Genomic DNA, 21,648 nt, shown 5'->3' on the forward strand with positions numbered 1-21,648 from the left:
CTTTGTTTGCTCATATATACTCGCACAGAAGGCTCTAGCATTATTCCATATATTCATTTCATCTAAAAAATATACCACATAGTAATGTTGTTTCACAATCACATTGATACTTTACTCCACTTGCCTAGTTCCTTACATTTCCCGTATACACACAGTCAGCCACACACATCTTGAAAGACACACAGTTAAGGCCAATCAACACGCCTGGAATTACCTTGGTTGTAAATAGGGATCGATCACAGCTGACACCGGCAAAATGATTGACTCAGCCTCGATCGGGGAAGTAGGTGAATCAACGGAACTGGATGTTGGAGGAGTAGCTGGTGTCGCCCTTCCAGCCATTCGGGATGACATTGTTGGCCACGAGCGTCTTGCCGGACTCGCTTGTGACGCGCAGGGAGAGCGGCCCCAGCAGCGCGTCCCTGGAGTCGCATCGCCAGACGGATCCCCAGGATCGGTACATGGGCTCCCAGCGTCCAGTCGGGCGGCCGTTCCTGGAGCGCATGAGGTCCATCTTCACGACGGTGCCGTCCCGGTTGGCGTACTGCACCAGCACCGGCAGGTAGTTGGGGTTGGCGCCCCGCAGGACGTAGAAGCCCAGCTTCATGCCGGCGAAGTTGCAGGGCACCCTCCTGAACTGCATGTCGATGATGCCCGCGTGCCGGAGCTGGTCGTTCCGGCCCGGCAGCGCCAGGGCGCCGAACGCCGTGCCGCTGAGGTCGAAGTGGTACTTGGCCACGGGGTAGTAGTTCATGTCGGTGATCACCACCGTCTTTGTCTGCCCGGAGCAGGCGGGATTGTTGGTTCTCGTGCACCGTATCTGAAACAAACATCGACGAAGGTCAGCGTCCCCATGTACTATATAATTGCGAACATGGCAGAGTACTTAACAATGATCGACATTGGTTTGAGTTTGATCAAGCTAATCATTAGCGATCAGCAATCAGCATCAACTAATTTAATCGAAATTGACACATTGGCGTTAGCTGACATTGCCGTCGTCAACACGCGTGGTAGCAAGTACCTGGTAGCAGGTACCGCAGCCGGCGCCGCCCTGGAACAGGGGCTCGTTGCCGCAGGACGTCATGGCGGAGAGCGGGTACTGGTTCACGTTCTTGAAGCCGCAAGCACCACCTGCAAATAGATCGATCGGCATTATTACTACCTGCAAAAACTGCGTGATGCAAGAACGACATTGCGCCGCCATGGCGTATGAGCGTACCGTTGTCGTCGGGGCCGGCGCCGTTTGGGCGGCCGTACCAGGTGGCCTTGGCGGGGAGCCAGCCGGAGTTGTAGGATCTAGCGGCGGAGATGCTGTAGTCGACTGCAGAACGGGCGGACGGGACGAGCATCGAGAGGAGTGCGACCAGCGCGACGGCATTGGTGCTGACGCTAGCCATGTTGTACCAGTATGAACCTCCTTAGACTTGTACGATATGTGTACTTGCTGTACTCCTGTTTGTGTCTTGATCGCTGGGCGGGATGGCATTTATAGGCAGCCCAACAGGCAACAATCAGGTGAGAACGAAGAGCCGGCGAGTTGCAGTTGCACCCGTCGACAACGACGACGAGTGTAATGGCGTGTTTAGAATTGAAAGGGTAACATGGCTACGGAGGGAATCGCGGAGGAATGGAGCCTCCGGTTTAAGCGCGTGCAACTATAAAATCTCATCTTCAACGAAAACAAAATCACATCTTTGGAAGTGGTCATCGATTAACCGCTAAATGATTTGGGTACACAACTGAAAATTATATCCAATGATCGTTTAGTAACCATAATCAGATCATCGGGTTGATTCCAGAAAGTCAGGCCCCCTGTTGTGCATTAAGATCTAGCTTCACGCTACATACAATAATTTATGTTGATATGTAGTTAAAAATGTCAAACTAACGTTAAAAATGCACTCCACCCATATGATACGTACTAATGAGATTTTCAGATACCTCATTAGACTGCAATTTTGTAAAATCACAGTCAACAAACGGCGCTACCAAGCTGTGCTAACCCCATATTCAAAATTGTGTGAATCATTGATAGAAATTTATATTTACCCTGAGGTACAATAGAATCGAATTTGATAAAATGTTACCTAAGAGTGCCGGTTTCCGGCTTCCTCTCGAACTGAGCTAATCCTAAGAAATATTCAGTTTCTCGCGACTCTAATAGAAACTAAGTGTCAAAGGTTAGAATCTGAGCTCTTCCAGAGTGGTATCTCACTGATCCCCCCCCCCCCCCCCCGCGGAAGGGGACTTCTTCGATGTATTTTGTGTTGTGTTTGCTATCAATCGGTTTTGCTAATTCCCGGCTCAATAAGAATTATATTAGTACTCGTCACCTCCTTCTCCTTTGTACCATTGTGTTAAGATTTGTGTCGGTGAGTCCCATCCGTCTTCATCCCCATCCTCCTTAGGCTCACATTATCTCTGAGGAGAAAATCCATGCTTGGTTTTCTTGTGCTTGGTACAATTCCCTTGCACCTACCGACGAAGAAGGGCGCCCTCTGTGACCATGGTATGACCCAATTTGGAAATGCAAAGCACCCCTCGAATTCAAATTTTTTGACTGGTAAGTGGCGTGGAACAGGTGTTAGACACGTGATCAGAGACTTTATCATGGGCTAACCATGGATGACTCTTGCGCTTTCTGCATACAAGACTCCGAAAAAAATGATCGCCTCCTCCTTTCATGCCCTTGCACGCGCGAGGACCATTTGCTTTGTGGTCCTTAGATAGCCTACTAAAATCGTAGCCGCGTGTGTTAATTGACTCATGGTTGGCATAGATTAAACCTCAAGTGCAACCTCTCTTCCTCTTGGCACTTAGCGAACAACATGATCTTCAAGAACAACACGAATACATAAGCGCTTGTGGTGGATGCCATTGTAAAGGGGGCGGGGAGGTGGAAACTAGTGGGATTTTTGTGAGTTGTACACCATTTTTTCTTCTAAGCCTTGTTGGCCTTGGTGTTGTTTGTTTGTGGATGCTTGTGTTTGGTTCTTCTCCTATCTATAAAACACTTTCTCGCGCGTTTCTGAAAATAACATTCTCTCCCACCTCACTCTCGACCCGGACAAGAAAACAGAGAGAGATGAGATAGTCGACCACTCACCTCATCGGAGTCAGGGCCCACGCGCCTGACCACGGTGGGCTGTATTTGAAGGACTTATGCCTTAGAGCCAATAATAAATATTATTATTTAACTATCAGTTTATGATTAATGTTTATTTTTTAGCTTTTAAAGAGATAAACACAGAAGTTGTTCCTAGTCATGCATCTAGAACTAGCTCATTTCTTGAATGATGACTATGTTTTCTTGTCATGGGAATAGTCATTGTTACAAGAATTCCATCAACAATGAGAGTGCATTGTTTGAAGAACAAGGGTACTGGACCGACCCCTTATGTATGATATGCTATGAGACACGTAGTCATTGGTTGTTAGTATTAGCTTTATGTGTTGATCATATGTAAAAGTCCTTAGACCACGAGGATATCAAGTACATACACACCAGAAGATATACTTTGAACTAATCAAACATTGACCTGAAGAGGGTGATTATAAATGTGACCTCCAGCCTTCAACTACATCAGAAAGTGTGCGTGCGACGAGTATAGTCCAAAACTAGGATATTGCTCCTCCGACTAAGAAGAGATATGGTCTGGACCCTCTCAATATTACTGTTGGAGATATGCCCAAGAGGCAATAATAAAGTGGTTATTATAATCTTTGTGTTTATGATAAATGTTTACATACCATGCTATAATTGTATTAACCGAAACATTGATACATGTGTCTTATGTAAACAACAAGAAGTCCCTAGTAAGCCTCTTGTATAACTAGCTTGTTGACTAATGGATGATCATGGTTTCGTGATGATGAACATTGGATGTTATTAATAACAAGGTTATGTCATTAGTTGAATGATATAATGGACACACACCCAAATAAGCGTAGCATAAGATCAAGTCATTAAGTTCAATTTGCTATAAGCTTTCGATACATAGTTGCCTAAGTCCTTCGACCATGAGATCATGTAAATCACTTACATCAGAATGGTACTTTGATTACATCAAATGCCATTGCGTAAATGGGTGGTCATAAAGATGGGATTAAGTATTCAGAAAGTGTGAGTTGAGGCATATGGATCAATAGTGGGATTTTTCCATCCTGATGACGGAGAGATACACTCTGGGCCCTCTCGGTGGCACGTCGTCTGATTAGCTTGCAAGCATGTGATTAAGATCACAAGAGATGACATACCACGGTACTAGTAAAGAGTACTTGACGGTAACGAGGTTGAACAAGGTATGGAGATACCGATGATCGAACCTCGGACAAGTAAAGTATCGCGTGACAAAAGGAATCGGTATCGTATGTAAATGGTTCAATCGATCACTAAGTTATCGTTGAATATGTGGGAGCCATTATGGATCTCCAGATCCCGCTATTGGTTATTGCTCGGAGAGGAGTCTCGACCATGTCTGCATAGTTCGCGAACCGTAGGGTGACGTGCTTAAGGTTCGATGTCGCATAAGTAGATTTAAATATGGTATGGAGACGAAGTTTGTTCGGAGTCTCGAATAGGATCCAGGACATCACGAGGAGGTCCGGAATAGTCCAGAGAATAAGATTCATATAAGGGAAGTTGATTTCTAGGTTTCGGAAAAGTTCGGGATTTTTCCGGGGATGACCGGGAAGGTTCTAGAAGGTTCCGGGGTCCCACCAGTGGGCTCACGACCCTAGGAGGCCTAGCATGGGCCGAGGGGGTGCTCCCTAGCCTAATTGGCCAGGGGCACATGCCACTCAAGGCCCAGCCAGCCAACCCCTAGGGTTTCCCTAGGGGGATCAACTTGGGGGGGAAGAATCCCTCTTCCCCCCACTTGGCCGCCGCCCCCCTAACCCTAGATGGGAAAGGGGGCCACCCCACCAACCTGGCCCCTATATAAAGAGGGGAGGGGGTGGCCGGCCACCATCTCCATCATTGCCTCCTCCTCTGGCCGCCTCTCTCCTCCACCATACGCTACTCCGGCTTAGGCGAAGCCCTGCAGCTTTTCTTCCTCCATCACCACCACCACGCCGTCGTGCTGCTGGATTTTGGAGGAGATCTTCTACACCTCCGCTGCCCGCTGGAACGGGGAGAGGAAGGGCTTCATCGACACCGTACGCGCGACCGAGTACGGAAGTGCTGCCGGATTGCAGCACCGGGGACGATCGTCTACACCAACAACGAGATTAATCTCGTAGGCTTTGGAATCTTCGAGGGTTAGTCTCATCTCCATCTCGTTGCTCCGATCTTGTAGATTAGATCTTGGCTTTTCCATAGATTAGATCTTGGATTTATTCGTCTTTGCGGTAGGAAATTTTTTGTTTTCCATGCAACGAACCCTTCAATTACAGTTTCCCTCTATCGTGTAGCCAAACACATTGTGATAGTAATCACGAGGACATTGGAATACGGCATAAATAATAATGAAACCGGAACAAGGATAACTGGTATAGTGATCAGGAGTTGAATCATGGGGATACCAAAGTCTCGCCTTAGGCTTTCAATATATCATGAAGCAATAGATAATGAAATATGTATAACCGAAGGCGTGTTCGAAGTTATTCGAGTACGCACAGGAGCCATCACAGAGTCCGACTGTTGGTTATGTTCTGAAGGAGTTGGGAGTCATGAGTGGATCACACGTTTAAAGTAATTTAAACTTTCTAAGAATTTATATAAGTGTTATATATATGGTATGTGTTCAGATAATGAAATTGGAATTTTCCGGGATTGTCAAAGTAATACCAGAGAGGTTTCGTAATTGTTTCGGGACTTCTGTATGTGAGAGCGAAACTTTCGAAAGTGTTTTGGAGTTGTTAATATTGTTTCAAAGTATCATCGGAAGTGTTCCGGAATTACTAAATAAGTTTGGGATTGATAGGAATAGGTTCGGTAAATTTATATAAGGAATTGGGCCTCCAACTTTATCATGAAGTTCTGGATGGTACCATAGGGGCTGGAGGATGGACGAAAGGCCACCAAGGCTGGCCACATGGGCTTTAAGGGGCACATGTAGCCCCCTAGGGCCTCCATGCTAGACAAGGAGGTTGGTGTGCCCTAGTGTTTCGAGGCTCACCAAACCTTCCAAATAAGGGAGCAGCCAAGGGAGGGTGGGGTGCAGCCGTATGCTGCCCCTCCCCCACCCCTCCTCCTATATAATAGGGTCTCATGTCTATCTCAAATCAATCGTTGTGCCTTAGAAATAAGCCTCTTGGTTGGCTCTCCTCTCTCTCTCCATCTATCTCCCTTGATGAGTCTCTCCCTCATGGAGGTTATCTCTCACGGACTTCTCCACATAGGCACGCTAAGATGCCGTAGATTTTTCCGTTAGAGTCACGCTCTGAATGGTGGAACATTGACATATTAGATTACATGATGAATTGATACCGGCAGAGGGATCATACACATGATCCTTGGATTGAAGCAAGGGGGAGATATGTCCTCGCGGATGGGAGGGATACGCCTAGATGTGGGGATCGCCACGTTCAGAGTTGTCATTAAGCCTCTTTTGCTTTAGTTCGGTAAGATCATTTAGATCCATTGCATCTTCATAGATAGATCTTGGGTGGTAGTGTAGGGAATTGTTTATTTTACATGCATAAAACCCCTTCAGAGCTGAGAAAAAACTTAACGATGGGGAAGTGAGAGGTTTTTGGCTCTAGAGAAGAAGGGGGCAGGGCTAAGAGGGACAGTCGGGGTAGACTTTGAAATGGCGGAGGAGGAGCTCGGGCGAAGCGTTGAGACGTCACGGCAGCGCCCTGGCCACGGACGTGGTAGACGGCGGTTTACCCGGTAGTGGTTGCGTTGGAGGCATGGATCGCTCGAAGATATAGAGGAGAAATGCTTGCCGGAGGTTGAGGAGAAGATCATGGGAAAGGAGCGGCGGTAAGGTTAGTTTACTTTGAACTAATTTAGCTCTTAGTCGCCTGGACGTTAGGCGGACCCTCATGTATCTTTAGTTATCTGGAGCTAGTCGTAAGTTGGCATATATTGTTCTTGCTCTATTAGAGTGGCACGTTCGTTATTGGGTTGTGGTTCATTATTAGGTTATAGTTTGTTATGCAAAATATACTTTTTACGAATATTAAGAGAAACATATGTATGCAAAATATACTAACCAGTGTAAATTGTTTTATGTACTCATATTAAGCCCTAGAGTATCATATTTGCATGAAATATATAGCGTGGAGCTTGACTTTTAAGCCACAACAATGGTCTGACTCTCTGCAATCAAACCGGAGGCCACAACAATGGTCTGATTTTCTGCAATCAAACCGGAGCCTCTCCACGGCACCGCCACCACCCAAAAAAATATGCAATAAACATTTTCAGTTGTGTACCCAAATCATTAGCGGTTACTGGATGATCACTGACTTCCAGGATGTTATTGTAATTCATATTCGTTGAAGATGCGATCTCATAGTCGTACGACTCATACACACTTAAACGGGAGCCTCCATTCCTCCGTGATTCCGTCCGTAGCCATGTTACCCTTGCAGTTCTAAACACGCCATTACACGTCGTCGTCGTCGTCGTCGTCGTTCGTCGGGCGCAACTGCAACTGGCGCCGACGCGTCGTTCTCACCTCATTTTGCCTGCCTATAAATCCCATCCCGCTGAACCATCAAAACACAAACAGGAGTCCAGCAAGTACAAATCGTACAAGTCTAATTAAGGAGGTTCATATAACCGTACTGCCAATATGGCTGGTGTCACCAGCAATGGCGCCGTCGCGCTTGTCGTTGTCGCGCTCCTCTCCCTGGTCGTCCCGTCCGTCCGTTCTGCAGTCGACTACGGCGTCTCCGCCGCTAGATCCTACAACTCCGGCTGGCTCCCCGCCAAGGCCACCTGGTACGGCCAGCCCAACGGCGCCGGCCCCGACGACAACGGTATGTACGCTGAAATCATATGCGATGACGGCGCAATGTCGTTCTTGCATCACGCAGAAGTTCCAGCTCGGTAGAAGTAATAATGCTGATCGATCTACCATTTGCAGGTGGTGCTTGCGGCTTCAAGAACGTGAACCGGTACCCCTTGTCCGCCATGACTTCGTGCGGCAACGAGCCCCTCTTCCAGGGTGGCGCCGGCTGCGGCACCTGCTACCAGGTACAGTATGCACTGGCAGCTCTAGGAATTCGCAACTTACTACCACTACCACGCGTGGTGCCGACAATTAATGTCAGCTAATGACGATGTATCAATGTCGATTAAATTAGTTGATGCTGATTGCTGATCACTAAGAGCAAGTACAATAAGTTTTAGTCAGCTAGCTATAAGAATTAAAATAATATATTGTTGCTTAGTTGGAGGAGAGAGAAGATGAGTGTGCTCTTTTGCAAGAGTCAGCTCTAGCACGTGCTCGTAGGCACTATGTGAGAGTGAATGGTGGGTCATACACTAATAAAGTAGTATAATTTTATAGCTCACTATTGTACATGTTGGCTTTAAGATGACTATAGATGATATGACACTTGGCTTATAGCCAACAGTTGGCTCTACTATTGAACTTGCTCTAATGATTAGCTTGGTCGAACTCAAACCGATTCGATCAATGTTAAGTACTCTGCCATGTGCCATATATACATAGGGAAGTTGACCTTCTATGTTTTCCTCCATTGTTGTTTTAGATACGGTGCACGAGAACCAACAACCCTGCGTGCTCCGGCCAGACAAAGACGGTGGTGATCACCGACATGAACTACTACCCCGTGGCCAAGTACCACTTCGACCTCAGCGGCACGGCCTTCGGTGCGCTGGCGATGCCGGGCCAGAACGACCAGCTCCGGCACGCGGGCATCATTGACATGCAGTTCAGGAGGGTGCCCTGCAACTTCGCCGGCATGAAGCTGGGCTTCTACGTCCTGCGCGGCGCCAACCCCAACTACCTCCCGGTGCTGGTGCAGTATGCCAACCGGGACGGCACCGTCGTGAAGATGGACCTCATGCGGTCCACGAACGGCCGCCCCACGGGGCGATGGGAGCCCATGTACCGCTCCTGGGGCTCTGTCTGGCGGTGTGACTCCAGGGACGCGCTGCTGGGGCCTCTCTCCCTACGCGTCACTAGCGAGTCCGGCAAGACCCTCGTCGCCAACAATGTCATCCCCAATGGCTGGAAGGGCGACACCATCTACTCGTCCAACATCCAGTTCTCTTGATTCATTCCCCACGATCGAGGCTGAGTCAATCGTTTTGCTAGTGTCATGTAATTGATCCATATTTACTACCGAGGTAATATTCAAGGCGTGTTGATTGGCATTAATTGTGTGATGTGCGTGTGATAAACTGAATATTACTGAATGTGTTCTTATCCAGCCAGTACTGCTAGTTAACCTCACCACTCTAATGAAAAAGTTTATCATAGTATGCTCATATGTGCAATCGAAAGGCATGTTTGCAACCTACTTAGTGGGGGTAGAGTTCCCTCCCTAGTGCATAAAATGCGTTAAGCTGAAAGTGGCTAGTGGCTCGTTTACAGCGAGCTAACATCTACGGAGTCTGCCCATATAGAGCATCAAATTTGATCCAGACTACCAAACACGTATAGGGCTGTGGGAGTTTGCTTGTTTTGGGCCAAAAACAAAGTAGTAGGACACGTATCAAGGCTGGTGGCGGTGGATACCAGCTAGATTGAGCTCACTCGCGCTAGTCCTCTGAGAGCGTCTGGGAATTTGTTACCGGGTTGCCGGACGTTGTATAGAAGGGTTTGATTTATTTTCGTTAGTAGAAATAAATTGCTATCGCGAAAATATCAACTACACTCAGTCTACAACAACGAAATGTTTAAAGATATTACGGATGCACACAACTCTACTAATAAGAAGGAAAAACAAAGATTTCGCTATGGTGATCAAACACAAACCACTGCCAAGATAGCACCCGAAATTCGCGCTCTTAAAACAATGGCTTCAACAAGGCCATTACCAGGCACAACCGATTAAGGCTAGACACTGGATTTTCACCCTGGAGCAAGTCCTCCCTCTCAAAACAATACCTTCAACAAGGTCATTGCTAGGCACAACCAATTAAGATCAGAACTTGGATTTTCACCATGGAAGACAAGACTATGTACTCCTCTATGTTGCCGCCCCCGCTTACCGATGTCACAACTGCAAGACAAGAAACATCAAGTGAAGCCATCTTCGCCACGAAGACTCGGTATGTCATTACTAGACTTTAGACCTCAGCCGCCATAACAATCTCCGCGCCTATCTTCTTCATGGAGATCGAAAACCAACATGTTCCATGATCGCAACAGACACCGAAGCTTCGCGTCAGTCCCTCTTGAAGCCGCACGGCCAGAAATATGGGTGCGCATGATCGAATCTCATCTGATGCAGCAATCTACCGGTGATGGCCTGCAAGAACACAGGGTCATTCGTGCATATTTTCTTGGAAGTATTATTTCATGTTTTTATATCGTGTCCCAACAAGGAGCGTAGGAGGATGTTTATCTGCGGTGTTTCTATCACACACAAGGTGTCACAAGTCTTAGGTGAATTGACTGTAAGAATTGAAATGAAAATTGGTGAGTATAAATGATAGGATTTTGGAGTGTTGATAATGCAATAAAGTAAAGTGCATAAAATTAAACAGCTAATAAGAAATAAATGGGTTGATGGCGTGTAACTCACACGTTCGTTGGGAACCCCAAGAGGAAGGTATGATGCGCACAGCAGCAAGTTTTCCCTCAGAAAGAAACCAAGGTTTATCGAACCAGCAGGAGCCAAGAAGCACGTTGAAGGTTGATGGCGGCGGGATGTAGTGCGGCGTAACACCAGAGATTCCGGCGCCAACGTGGAACCTGCACAACACAACCAAAGTACTTTGCCCCAACGAAACAGTGAGGTTGTCAATCTCACCGGCTTGCTGTAACAAAGGATTAACCGTATTGTGTGGAAGATGATTGTTTGCAAGAAAACAGTAAAACAAGTATTGCAGCAGATTTGTATTTCAGTATAAAAGAATGGACCGGGGTCCACAGTTCACTAGAGGTGTCTCTCCCATAAGATAAAAGCATGTTGGGTGAACAAATTACAGTCGGGCAATTGACAAATAGAGAGGGCATAACAATGCACATACATGTCATGATAAGTACAATGAGATTTAATTGGGCATTACGACAAAGTACATAGACCGCCATCCAACTGCATCTATGCCTAAAAAGTCCACCTTCAGGTTATCATCCGAAGCCCTTCCAGTATTAAGTTGCAAAGCAACAGACAATTGCATTAAGTATGGTGCGTAATGTAATCAACAACTACATCCTTAGACATAGCATCAATATTTTATCCCTAGTGGCAACAGCAATCCACAACCTTAGAACTTTCTGTCACTGTCCCAGATATCAATGGAGGCATGAACCCACTATCGAGCATAAATACTCCCTCTTGGAGTTAAGAGCAAAAACTTGGCCAAGCCTCTACTAATAACGGAGAGCATGCAAGATCATAAACAACACATAGGTAATAACTTGATAATTAACATAACATGGTATTCTCTATCCATCGGATCCCGACAAACACAACATATAGCATTACGGATAGATGATCTTGATCATGTTAGGCAGCTCACAAGATCCAACAATGAAGCACAATGAGGAGAAGACAACCATCTAGCTACTGCTATGGACCCATAGTCCAGGGGTGAACTACTCACTCATCACTCCGGAGGCGACCATGGCGGTGAAGGGGTGCCGGAGGAGATCTCCAGAATCCCCCGAGATGGGATTGGCGGCGGCGTCTCTGGAAGGTTTTCCGTATCGTGGTTCTCGGTACTGGGGGTTTCGCGACGGAGGCTTTAAGTAGGCGGAAGGGCAACGTGGGGGGCCACACGAGGGCCCCACACCATAGGTCGGCGTGGCCAGGGCCTGGGCCGCGCCGCCCTATGGTGGCGGCGCCTCGTGGCCCCACTTCGACTCCTCTTCGGTCTTCCGGAAGCTTCGTGGCAAAATAGGACCCTGGGCGTTGATTTCGTCCAATTCCGAGAATATTTCGTTACTAGGATTTCTGAAACCAAAAACAGCAGAAAACGAAAGAATCGGCTCTTCGGCATCTTGTTAATAGGTTAGTTCCGGAAAATGCACGAATATGACATAAAGTGTGCATAAAACATGTAGATATCATCAATAATGTGGCATGGAACATAAGAAATTATCGATACGTCGGAGACGTATCAGCATCCCCAAGCTTAGTTCTGCTCGTCCCGAGCGAGTAAAACGATAACAAAGATAATTTCTGAAGTGACATGCCATCATAACCTTGATCATACTATTTGTAAACATATGTAATGAATGCAGCGATCAAAACAATGGTAATGACATGAGTAAACAAGTGAATCATAAAGCAAAGACTTTTCATGAATAGTACTTCAAGACAAGCATCAATAAGTCTTGCATAAGAGTTAACTCATAAAGCAATAAATCAAAGTAAAGGTATTGAAGCAACACAAAGGAAGATTAAGTTTCAGCGGTTGCTTTCAACTTATAACATGTATATCTCATGGATAATTGTCAACATAGAGTAATATAACAAGTGCAATATGCAAGTATGTAGGAATCAATGCACAGTTCACACAAGTGTTTGCTTCTTGAGGTGGAGAGAGATAGGTGAACTGACTCAACATAAAAGTAAAAAGAATGGTCCTTCAAAGAGGAAAGCATCGATTGCTATATTTGTGCTAGAGCTTTTATTTTGAAAACATGAAACAATTTTGTCAACGGTAGTAATAAAGCATATGAGTTATGTAAATTATATCCTACAAGTTGCAAGTCATGCATAGTATACTAATAGTGCCCGCACCTTGTCCTAATTAGCTTGGACTACCGGATCATTGCAATACACATGTTTTAACCAAGTGTCACAATGGGGTACCTCCATGCCGCCTGTACAAAGGTCTAAGGAGAAAGCTCGCATTTTGGATTTCTCGCTTTTGATTATTCTCAACTTAGACATCCATACCGGGACAACATGGACAACAGATAATGGACTCCTCTTTAATGCATAAGCATGTGGCAACAATTATTATTCTCATATGAGATTGAGGATATATGTCCAAAACTGAAACTTCCACCATGAATCATGGCTTTAGTTAGCGGCCCAATGTTCTTCTCTAACAATATGTATGCTCCAACCATAAAGGTGGTAGATCTCTCTTACTTCGGACAAGACGGACATGCATAGCAACTCACATGATATTCAACAAAGAATAGTTGATGGCGTCCCCAGAAACATGGTTATCGCACAACGAGCAACTTAATAAGAGATAAAGTGCATAAGTACATATTCAATACCACAATAGTTTTTAAGCTATTTGTCCCATGAGCTATATATTGTAAAGGTGAATGATGGAATTTTAAAGGTAGCACTCAAGCAATTTACTTTGGAATGGCGGATAAATACCATGTAGTAGGTAGGTATGGTGGACACAAATGACATAGTAGTTGGCTCAAGGATTTTGGATGCATGAGAAGTATTCCCTCTCGATACAAGGTTTAGGCTAGCAAGGTTATTTGAAACAAACACAAGGATGAACGGTGCAGCAAAACTCACATAAAAGACATATTGTAAACATTATAAGACTCTACACCGTCTTCCTTGTTGTTCAAAACTCAATAGTAGATATTATCTAGACTCTAGAGAAACCAAATATGCAAACCAAATTAGCAAGCTCTAAGTGTTTCTTCATTAATGGGTGCAAAGTATATGATGCAAGAGCTTAAACATGAGCACAACAATTGCCAAGTATCAAATTATCCAAGACATTTTAGAGTTACTACATGTAGTATTTTCCAATTCCAACCATATAACAATTTAACGAAGAAGAAACTTCGTCATGAATACTATGAGTAAAGCCTAAGGACATACTTGTCCATATGCTACAGCGGAGCGTGTCTCTCTCCCACAAAGTGAATGCTAGGATCCATTTTATTCAAACGAAACAAAAACAAAAACAAACCGACGCTCCAAGCAAAGTGCATAAGATGTGACGGAATAAAAATATAGTTTCAGGGGAGGAACCTGATAATGTTGTCGATGAAGAAGGGGATGCCTTGGGCATCCCCAAGCTTAGACGCTTGAGTCTTCTTAGAATATGCAGGGGTGAACCACCGGGGCATCCCCAAGCTTAGAGCTTTCACTCCCCTTGATCATATTGTATCATACTCCTCTCTTGATCCTTGAAAACTTCCTCCACACCAAACTCGAAACAACTCATTAGAGGGTTAGTGCACAATAAAAATTAACATGTTCAGAGGTGACACAATCATTCTTAACACTTCTGGACATTGCATAAAGCTACTGGACATTAATGGATCAAAGAAATTCATCCAACATAGCAAAAGAGGCAATGCGAAATAAAAGGCAGAATCTGTCAAAACAGAACAGTCCGTAAAGATGGATTTTATTAGGGCACCAGACTTGCTCAAATGAAAATGCCCAAATTGAATGAAAATTGCGTACATATCTGAGGATCACTCACGTAAATTGGCTTAATTTTCTGAGTTACCTACAGAGAATTAGACCCAGATTCGTGACAGCAAAGAAATCTTTTTCTGCGCAGTAATCCAAATCTAGTATTTACTTTACTATCAAAGACTTTACTTGGCACAACAAAACATAAAACTAAGATAAGGAGAGGTTGCTACAGTAGTAAACAACTTCCAAGACTCAAATATAAAACAAAGTACTTTAGTAAAAACATGGGTTGTCTCCCATAAGCGCTTTTCTTTAACGCCTTTCAGCTAGGCGCAGAAAGTGTATATCAAGTAACATCAAGAGATGAAGCATCAACATCATAATTTGTTCTAATAATAGAATCATAAGGTAACTTCATTCTATTTCTAGGAAAGTGTTCCATACCTTTCTTGAGAGTAAATTGATATTTAATATTACCTTCCTTCATATCAATGGTAGCACCAACAGTTCGAAGAAAAGGTCTTCCCAATATAATGGGGCAAGATGCATTGCATTCAATATCCAAGACAACAAAATCAACGGGGACAAGGTTATTGTTAACCATAATATGAACATTATCAACTTTCCCCAAAGGTTTCTTTTTAGCATTATCGGCGAGATTAACATCCGGATAACGAGTTTTTCATTGGTGGCAAGTCAAGCATATCATATACTTTCTTAGGCATAACAGAAATACTTGCACCAAGATCACATAAAGCATTACAATCAAAATATTTGACTCTCATTTTAATGATGGGCTCCCAACCATCCTCTAGCTTTCTAGGAATAGAAGTTTCAAGTTTTAGTTTCTCTTCTCTAGCTTTTATGAGAGCATTTGTAATATGTTTTGTGAAAGCCAAGTTTACGAGCGCTAGCATTGGGACTCTTAGCAAGTTTTTGTAAGAACTTTATAACTTCAGAGATGTGGCAATCATCAAAATCTAAATCATTACAATCTAAAGCAATGGGATTATCATCCCCAAGGTTGGAAAAAATTTCAGCAGTTTTATCACAGAGCGGTTTCGGCAGTTTTAGCAGTTTCGGGTAATTTTGCGCGCTTTGCACTAGGAGTAGAAACATTGCCAACACCAATTATTTTATTATTGATAGTAGGAGGTGCAGCAACATGTGAATCATTAGCATTGCTAGTGGTGGTAATAGTCCAAACTTTAGCTACATTTTTCTCTTTAGCTAGTTTTTCATTTTCTTCTCTATCCCACCTAGCACGCGAGTTCAGCCATTAATCTTATATTCTCATTAATTCTAACTTGGATGGCATTTGCTGTAGTAACAATTTTATTTTCAATATCCCTATTAGGCATAACTTTCGATTTCAAAAGATCAACATCAGAGGCAAGACTATCAACCTTAGAAGCGAGAATATCAATTTTATTGAGCTTTTCCTCAACAGATTTGTTAAAGGCAGTTTGTGTACTAATAAATTCTTTAAGCATAGCTTCAAGTCCAGGGGGTGTATTCCTATTATTGTTGTAAGAATTCCCATAAGAATTAGCATAACCGTTACCATTATTATAAGGATATGGCCTATAGTTATTACTAGAATTGTTCCGATAAGCATTGTTGTTGAAATTATTATTTTTAATGAAGTTTACATCAACATGTTCTTCTTGGGCAACCAATGAAGCTAACGGAACATTATTAGGATCAACATTAGTCCTATCATTCACAAGCATAGACATAATAGCATCAATCTTATCATTCAAGGAAGAGGATTCTTCAACAGAATTTACCTTCTTACCTTGTGGAGCTCTTTCCGTGTGCCATTCAGAGTAATTAACCATCATATCATCAAGAAGCTTTGTAGCCGCCCCCAAGGTAATGGACATAAAGTAACCTCCAGCAGCTGAATCCAATAAATTCCGCGAAGAAAAATTTAGTCCTGCATAGAAGGTTTGGATGATCATCCAAGTAGTCAGTCCATGGGTTGGGCAATTTTTAACCAAAGATTTCATTCTTTCCCAAGCTTGAGCAACATGTTCATTATCCAATTGTTTAAAATTCATTATGCTACTCCTCAAAGATATAATTTTAGCAGGGGGATAATATCTACCAATAAAAGCATCCTTGCATTTAGTCCAGGAATCAATACTATTCTTAGGCGGAGATAGCAACCAATCTTTAGCTCTTCCTCTTAATGAGAAAGGAAACAATTTTAATTTTATAATGTCACCATCTACATCTTTATACTTTTGCATTTCACATAGTTCAACAAAATTATTGAGATGGGCAGACAGCATCATCGAACTAACACCAGAAAATTGCTCTCGCATAACAAGATTCGATAAAGCGAGGGTTAATTTCAAAGAATTCCGCTGTAGTAGCAGGTGGAGCAATAGGTGTGCATAAGAAATCATTATTATTTGTGGTTGTGAAATCACACAACTTAGTATTTTCAGGGGTGGCCATTTTAGCAGTAGTAAATAAAACAAACTAGATAAAGTAAATGCAAGTAACTAATTTTTTTTGTGTTTTTGATATAGCAAACAAGATAGTAAATAAAGTAAAGCTAGCAACTAATTTTTTTGTGTTTTGATATAATGCAGCAAACAAAGTAGTAAATAAAATAAAGCAAGACAAAAACAAAGTAAAGAGATTGGGAAGTGGAGACTCCCCTTGCGAGCGTGTCTTGATCTCCCGGCAACGGTGCCGAGAAAAGAGCTTGATGGCGTGTAACTCACACGTTCGTTGGGAACCCCAAGAGGAAGGTATGATGCGCACAGCAGCAAGTTTTCCCTCGAGAAAGAAACCAAGGTTTATCGAACCAGGAGGAGCCAAGAAGCACGTTGAAGGTTGATGGCGGCGGGATGTAGTGCGGCGCAACACCGGAGATTCCGGCGCCAACGTGGAACCTGCACAACACAACCAAAGTACTTTGCCCCAACGAAACGAGTGAGGTTGTCAATCTCACCGGCTTGCTGTAACAAAGGATTAACCGTATTGTGTGGAAGATGATTGTTTGCAAGAAAACGATAGAAACAAGTATTGCCAGCAGATTTGTATTTCAGTATAAAAGAATGGACCGGGGTCCACAGTTCACTAGAGGTGTCTCTCCCATAAGATAAACGCATGTTGGGTGAACAAATTACAGTCGGGCAATTGACAAATAGAGAGGGCATAACAATGCACATACATGTCATGATAAGTACAGTGAGATTTAATTGGGCATTACGACAAAGTACATAGACCGCCATCCAACTCGCATCTATGCCTAAAAAGTCCACCTTCGAGGTTATCATCCGAACCCCTTCCAGTATTAAGTTGCAAAGCAACGGACAATTGCATTAAGTATGGTGCGTAATGTAATCAACAACTACATCCTTAGACATATCATCAATGTTTTATCCCTAGTGGCAACGAGCAATCCACAACCTTAGAACTTTCTGTCACTCGTCCCAGATATCAATGGAGGCATGAACCCACTATCGAGCATAAATACTCCCTCTTGGAGTTAAGAGCAAAAACTTGGCCAGAGCCTCTACTAATAACGGAGAGCATGCAAGATCATAAACAACACATAGGTAATAACTTGATAATTAACATAACATGGTATTCTCTATCCATCGGATCCCGACAAACACAACATATAGCATTACAGATAGATGATCTTGATCATGTTAGGCAGCTCACAAGATCCAACAATGAAGCACAATGAGGAGAAGACAACCATCTAGCTACTGCTATGGACCCATAGTCCAGGGGTGAACTACTCACTCATCACTCCGGAGGCGACCATGGCGGTGAAGAGTCCTCCGGGAGATGAATCCCCTCTCCGGCAGGGTGCCGGAGGAGATCTCCAGAATCCCCCGAGATGGGATTGGCGGCGGCGGCGTCTCTGGAAGGTTTTCCGTATCGTGGTTCTCGGTACTGGGGGTTTCACGACGGAGGCTTTAAGTAGGCGGAAGGGCAACGTGGGGGGCCACACGAGGGCCCCATACCACAGGTCGGCGCGGCCAGGGCCTGGGCCGCGCCGCCCTATGGTGGCGGCGCCTCGTGGCCCCACTTTGACTCCTCTTCGGTCTTCCGGAAGCTTCGTGGCAAAATAGGACCCTGGGCGTTGATTTCGTCCAATTCCGAGAATATTTCGTTACTAGGATTTCTGAAACCAAAAACAGCAGAAAACAGCAATCGGCTCTTCGGCATCTTGTTAATAGGTTAGTTCCAGAAAATGCACGAATATGACATAAAGTGTGCATAAAACATGTAGATATCATCAATAATGTGGCATGGAACATAAGAAATTATCGATACGTCGGAGACGTATCATGGGTTTCTGCAGATGAAAAGGTAGGCGCGGGGTGATTCGGTTCATGGCGATAGTGAATGTGCCTGGTAGAATAAAAGTGATAAGTGAATATGATTCTTCCTATTTATATCTGAGAAGGCAAGCAACCCATAAGAGAGAAAGACTACTCTTGGTATATTTCATCTTCCTCCAGTAATCCTTCTGCCTATTACCAAAGACATGGTCAACGCATCTATTAAGGTGGTTAAACCGGAGTAAACCTTTAAGCTTGGTGGTTCCTTGTGATTCCTCGAGTATTGCTAGATTCTCTTTGATATCGGCTGTGTCACTCGGGGTTCGCCGATTCACTAGCACACAAGTTCCTGTTTATGAGTTCTTGAGATCATGCTATATGGGCCCTTAAATTAGATAACAACACTAGGTGCACATGAACATTCATACTCATATATAATCATCTTAATCATAAATTCATAAATAGATGGAATAAAATTGGCACATCATATATCACCAATCCCCTACATCTCCCACGCCAATAGGATCTACTCACACATGAGAGGAGAATAACATAATGATATCATAGCAAAGTAAATGGAGTTCATCTCGATATTACCGTAGCAAGCCACAATAGTTGAAGATCAAGTAATCCTACAAGTATGAATCTCTCTCTCTCTCTCTCTCTCTCTCTCTGAGTACAAGTGGGTTGTAATTGATGAGGTGGTGATCTTGATGAGATTGATCTTCGATGGAGTCGAGGATGGTCTTCTACTTATTCCGATCAGATCTCTTATGTTCTGGGGCGAATGGTGGCTGCTGCATTGTGTTTCTCGTCTGTTGCCCTTCACGAAAAGGGTTTGGTTTGATAAGGGGAAGGCGGCACTGCCCAGTACGGTTGGACGGTACAGTCACCTCCGCCGTACTGATGCCTCCCTGGATCGGCAGGATGGATTTGGCCTCAACGGGAAATGTCTTTATTTCGTTGCAATTAGCCCTTAAATGTCTTCGGATCCTCCAGAAATGATGTTTTCCTGAAATACATAATTCAAAAACAAGGTCTCGCCTGAATTGCGATATTAGCATTAGTTGAAACACAAAATCTAATGAAAACCCAATGAAACCAAAAGATAAGTGGTGAAGAATCCATAGTAAAAAGCATAGAAATTTGGAGCTATCAACCAGCATCAAGCGCCCAAAGGAGATCATCGGTGGAGCCTTCCGAAACTCATCACCGGCTAGATTAATGAGGGTCGTCATCAAGCAGAACACCGTCTTGGCGCGAGCCGCCTCCTTCATTAGGTAGATCGGCAGGCCCCCCACACTGCCGCCCGCCAGCTCCAAACAACAGACCGAGGATGTCAGCAGGGACCACCACCACCACACGCACCATGTGAAGATGAGGGGTTGAGCCGTACTGAGTCCCACGAGCCAGGCGTCGTGTCGTCCTTGCGGCCACAACAATCGCCAAGGTCACCGAATAAGTCTGGGACCACCGCCCCAACGTCCATGTTCGTCATTTCCAACCGCGCTGCGGCGGCTTTCGGCCGTGTCCATCGTTTGCCATGATGGTGGTAAAGGGAAACTCCTTTGCTCTAATATAGTGTTAGATTTATGTAGGTAGAATTAGTTGGCTTCGATAAGATCGTTCGTAATGCATAGATCTTGTTTGAGTAGACCGACCAGCTCTGGCTTGTGCATCATGCCACACCACTCATCATTTGCATACAAGCCTGGATCCTGATGGTGCACAAGAGAGTAGTTGGGCATGCTGCTTTTCTTTCTATCAGTAACGGTCCCATGTTATAACGAAATCAGGAGAGGAGTGCCAACCTAAACTACGTCTACAACTGCAACGATGTAGAGGCTATCAAGATGATTCAGATGAGATGAGCCCATTTCTATGTACTTGTGAAAACGTTTAGGTCTAGAGGACTTGATGTAGCCCTACCCAAGGTCGACACTACATCAAGACCGACAAGCCCTCCTCATGGCCCAATGACACGAGCTCGAGCCAAAGCCCTACACCAAGAGGTGAATTCGCTCCTCTCCACGTATACATTTGATACCCCCTTGGATGGCATGCTACTTCATGCAAATACCCTATGCTCAATCAGGTACATCGACCAAGACGCAAGCCATGGAGACCAAGCCATTGGAGAGAGAGCTGGAAATCAAGAAGATGGAGCTACAGCGCCCCAGCCGGAACTTCCGCCCTCCAGGACCAGAACTTCCGGCCAGATTCCTCCAAGATGCCCCCGAGATGCCCTCCAGCGCCCAGGAAAAAGCAACAGGCCGGAACTTCCGCCCACCGGAGCTTCCGCCCACCGGAGCTTCCGCCCAAGTTCCGCCCAAGTTCCGGAATTGCACGAAAACCTTACTGGATGTTACTGCAAGGAAATGGACGACTTTCGGAACTTGGCCGGAACTTGACCGGAACTTCCGGCCCGACCGGAACTTCCGGCCCAGAAGACCGGAACTTCCGCCCGTGACCGGAACTTCCGCCCAGGATGACCGGAACTTCCGCCCCATCGAACTTCAGCAAAACAGCACTTTTCAGCGTGTAACTTATCCCTTCGCCCCCACCTATAAATAGGCTGGTTGACTCGGATCCGAGATTAGACTTGATGTGAAATTAAACCTCGAGCTTAGCTCACCCTTGTGGGAACCCTACCTAGATCTTTGATCTTGTACCCACCCGGCTCCTTATCGACTTGTCAAGATCTCTTTGGTGACTTCTACCGTTTGTTTGATCTTTTGCTTGCACTTCTACCTATTTGGTCTTTTGCTTGCACTTCTATCAACCTTCCGGTCTTTTCACCCTTCTAGATCTTGCGAGCTTCGATTTGTCGATCTCTTTGCGGGACTTCTACCGGAAGGTCTTTTCTCGCAACCTC

The 21,648-nt window shown here is 44.6% G+C and overlaps 2 protein-coding genes across 2 annotated transcripts; one reads left to right on the forward strand and one right to left on the reverse strand.

The window, feature by feature from the left end:
- Positions 1-292: 292 nt before the first annotated feature.
- On the reverse strand, positions 293-1,400 carry LOC124655305 (expansin-B2-like). Its single transcript, XM_047194224.1, has 3 exons — positions 1,223-1,400; positions 1,025-1,134; positions 293-820 (listed from the first exon to the last, which is right to left on the reverse strand). Exons 1-3 carry the CDS (start codon positions 1,398-1,400, stop codon positions 293-295), a joined length of 816 nt encoding a protein of 271 aa, XP_047050180.1.
- A 6,348-nt stretch (positions 1,401-7,748) lies between these two features.
- LOC124654275 (expansin-B2-like) lies at positions 7,749-9,201 on the forward strand. Its single transcript, XM_047193288.1, has 3 exons — positions 7,749-7,935; positions 8,043-8,152; positions 8,674-9,201. Exons 1-3 carry the CDS (start codon positions 7,749-7,751, stop codon positions 9,199-9,201), a joined length of 825 nt encoding a protein of 274 aa, XP_047049244.1.
- Positions 9,202-21,648: the final 12,447 nt, after the last annotated feature.

This window comes from Lolium rigidum, chromosome 5, assembly GCF_022539505.1.
Source record: "Lolium rigidum isolate FL_2022 chromosome 5, APGP_CSIRO_Lrig_0.1, whole genome shotgun sequence".
NCBI lineage: Eukaryota > Viridiplantae > Streptophyta > Magnoliopsida > Poales > Poaceae > Lolium > Lolium rigidum.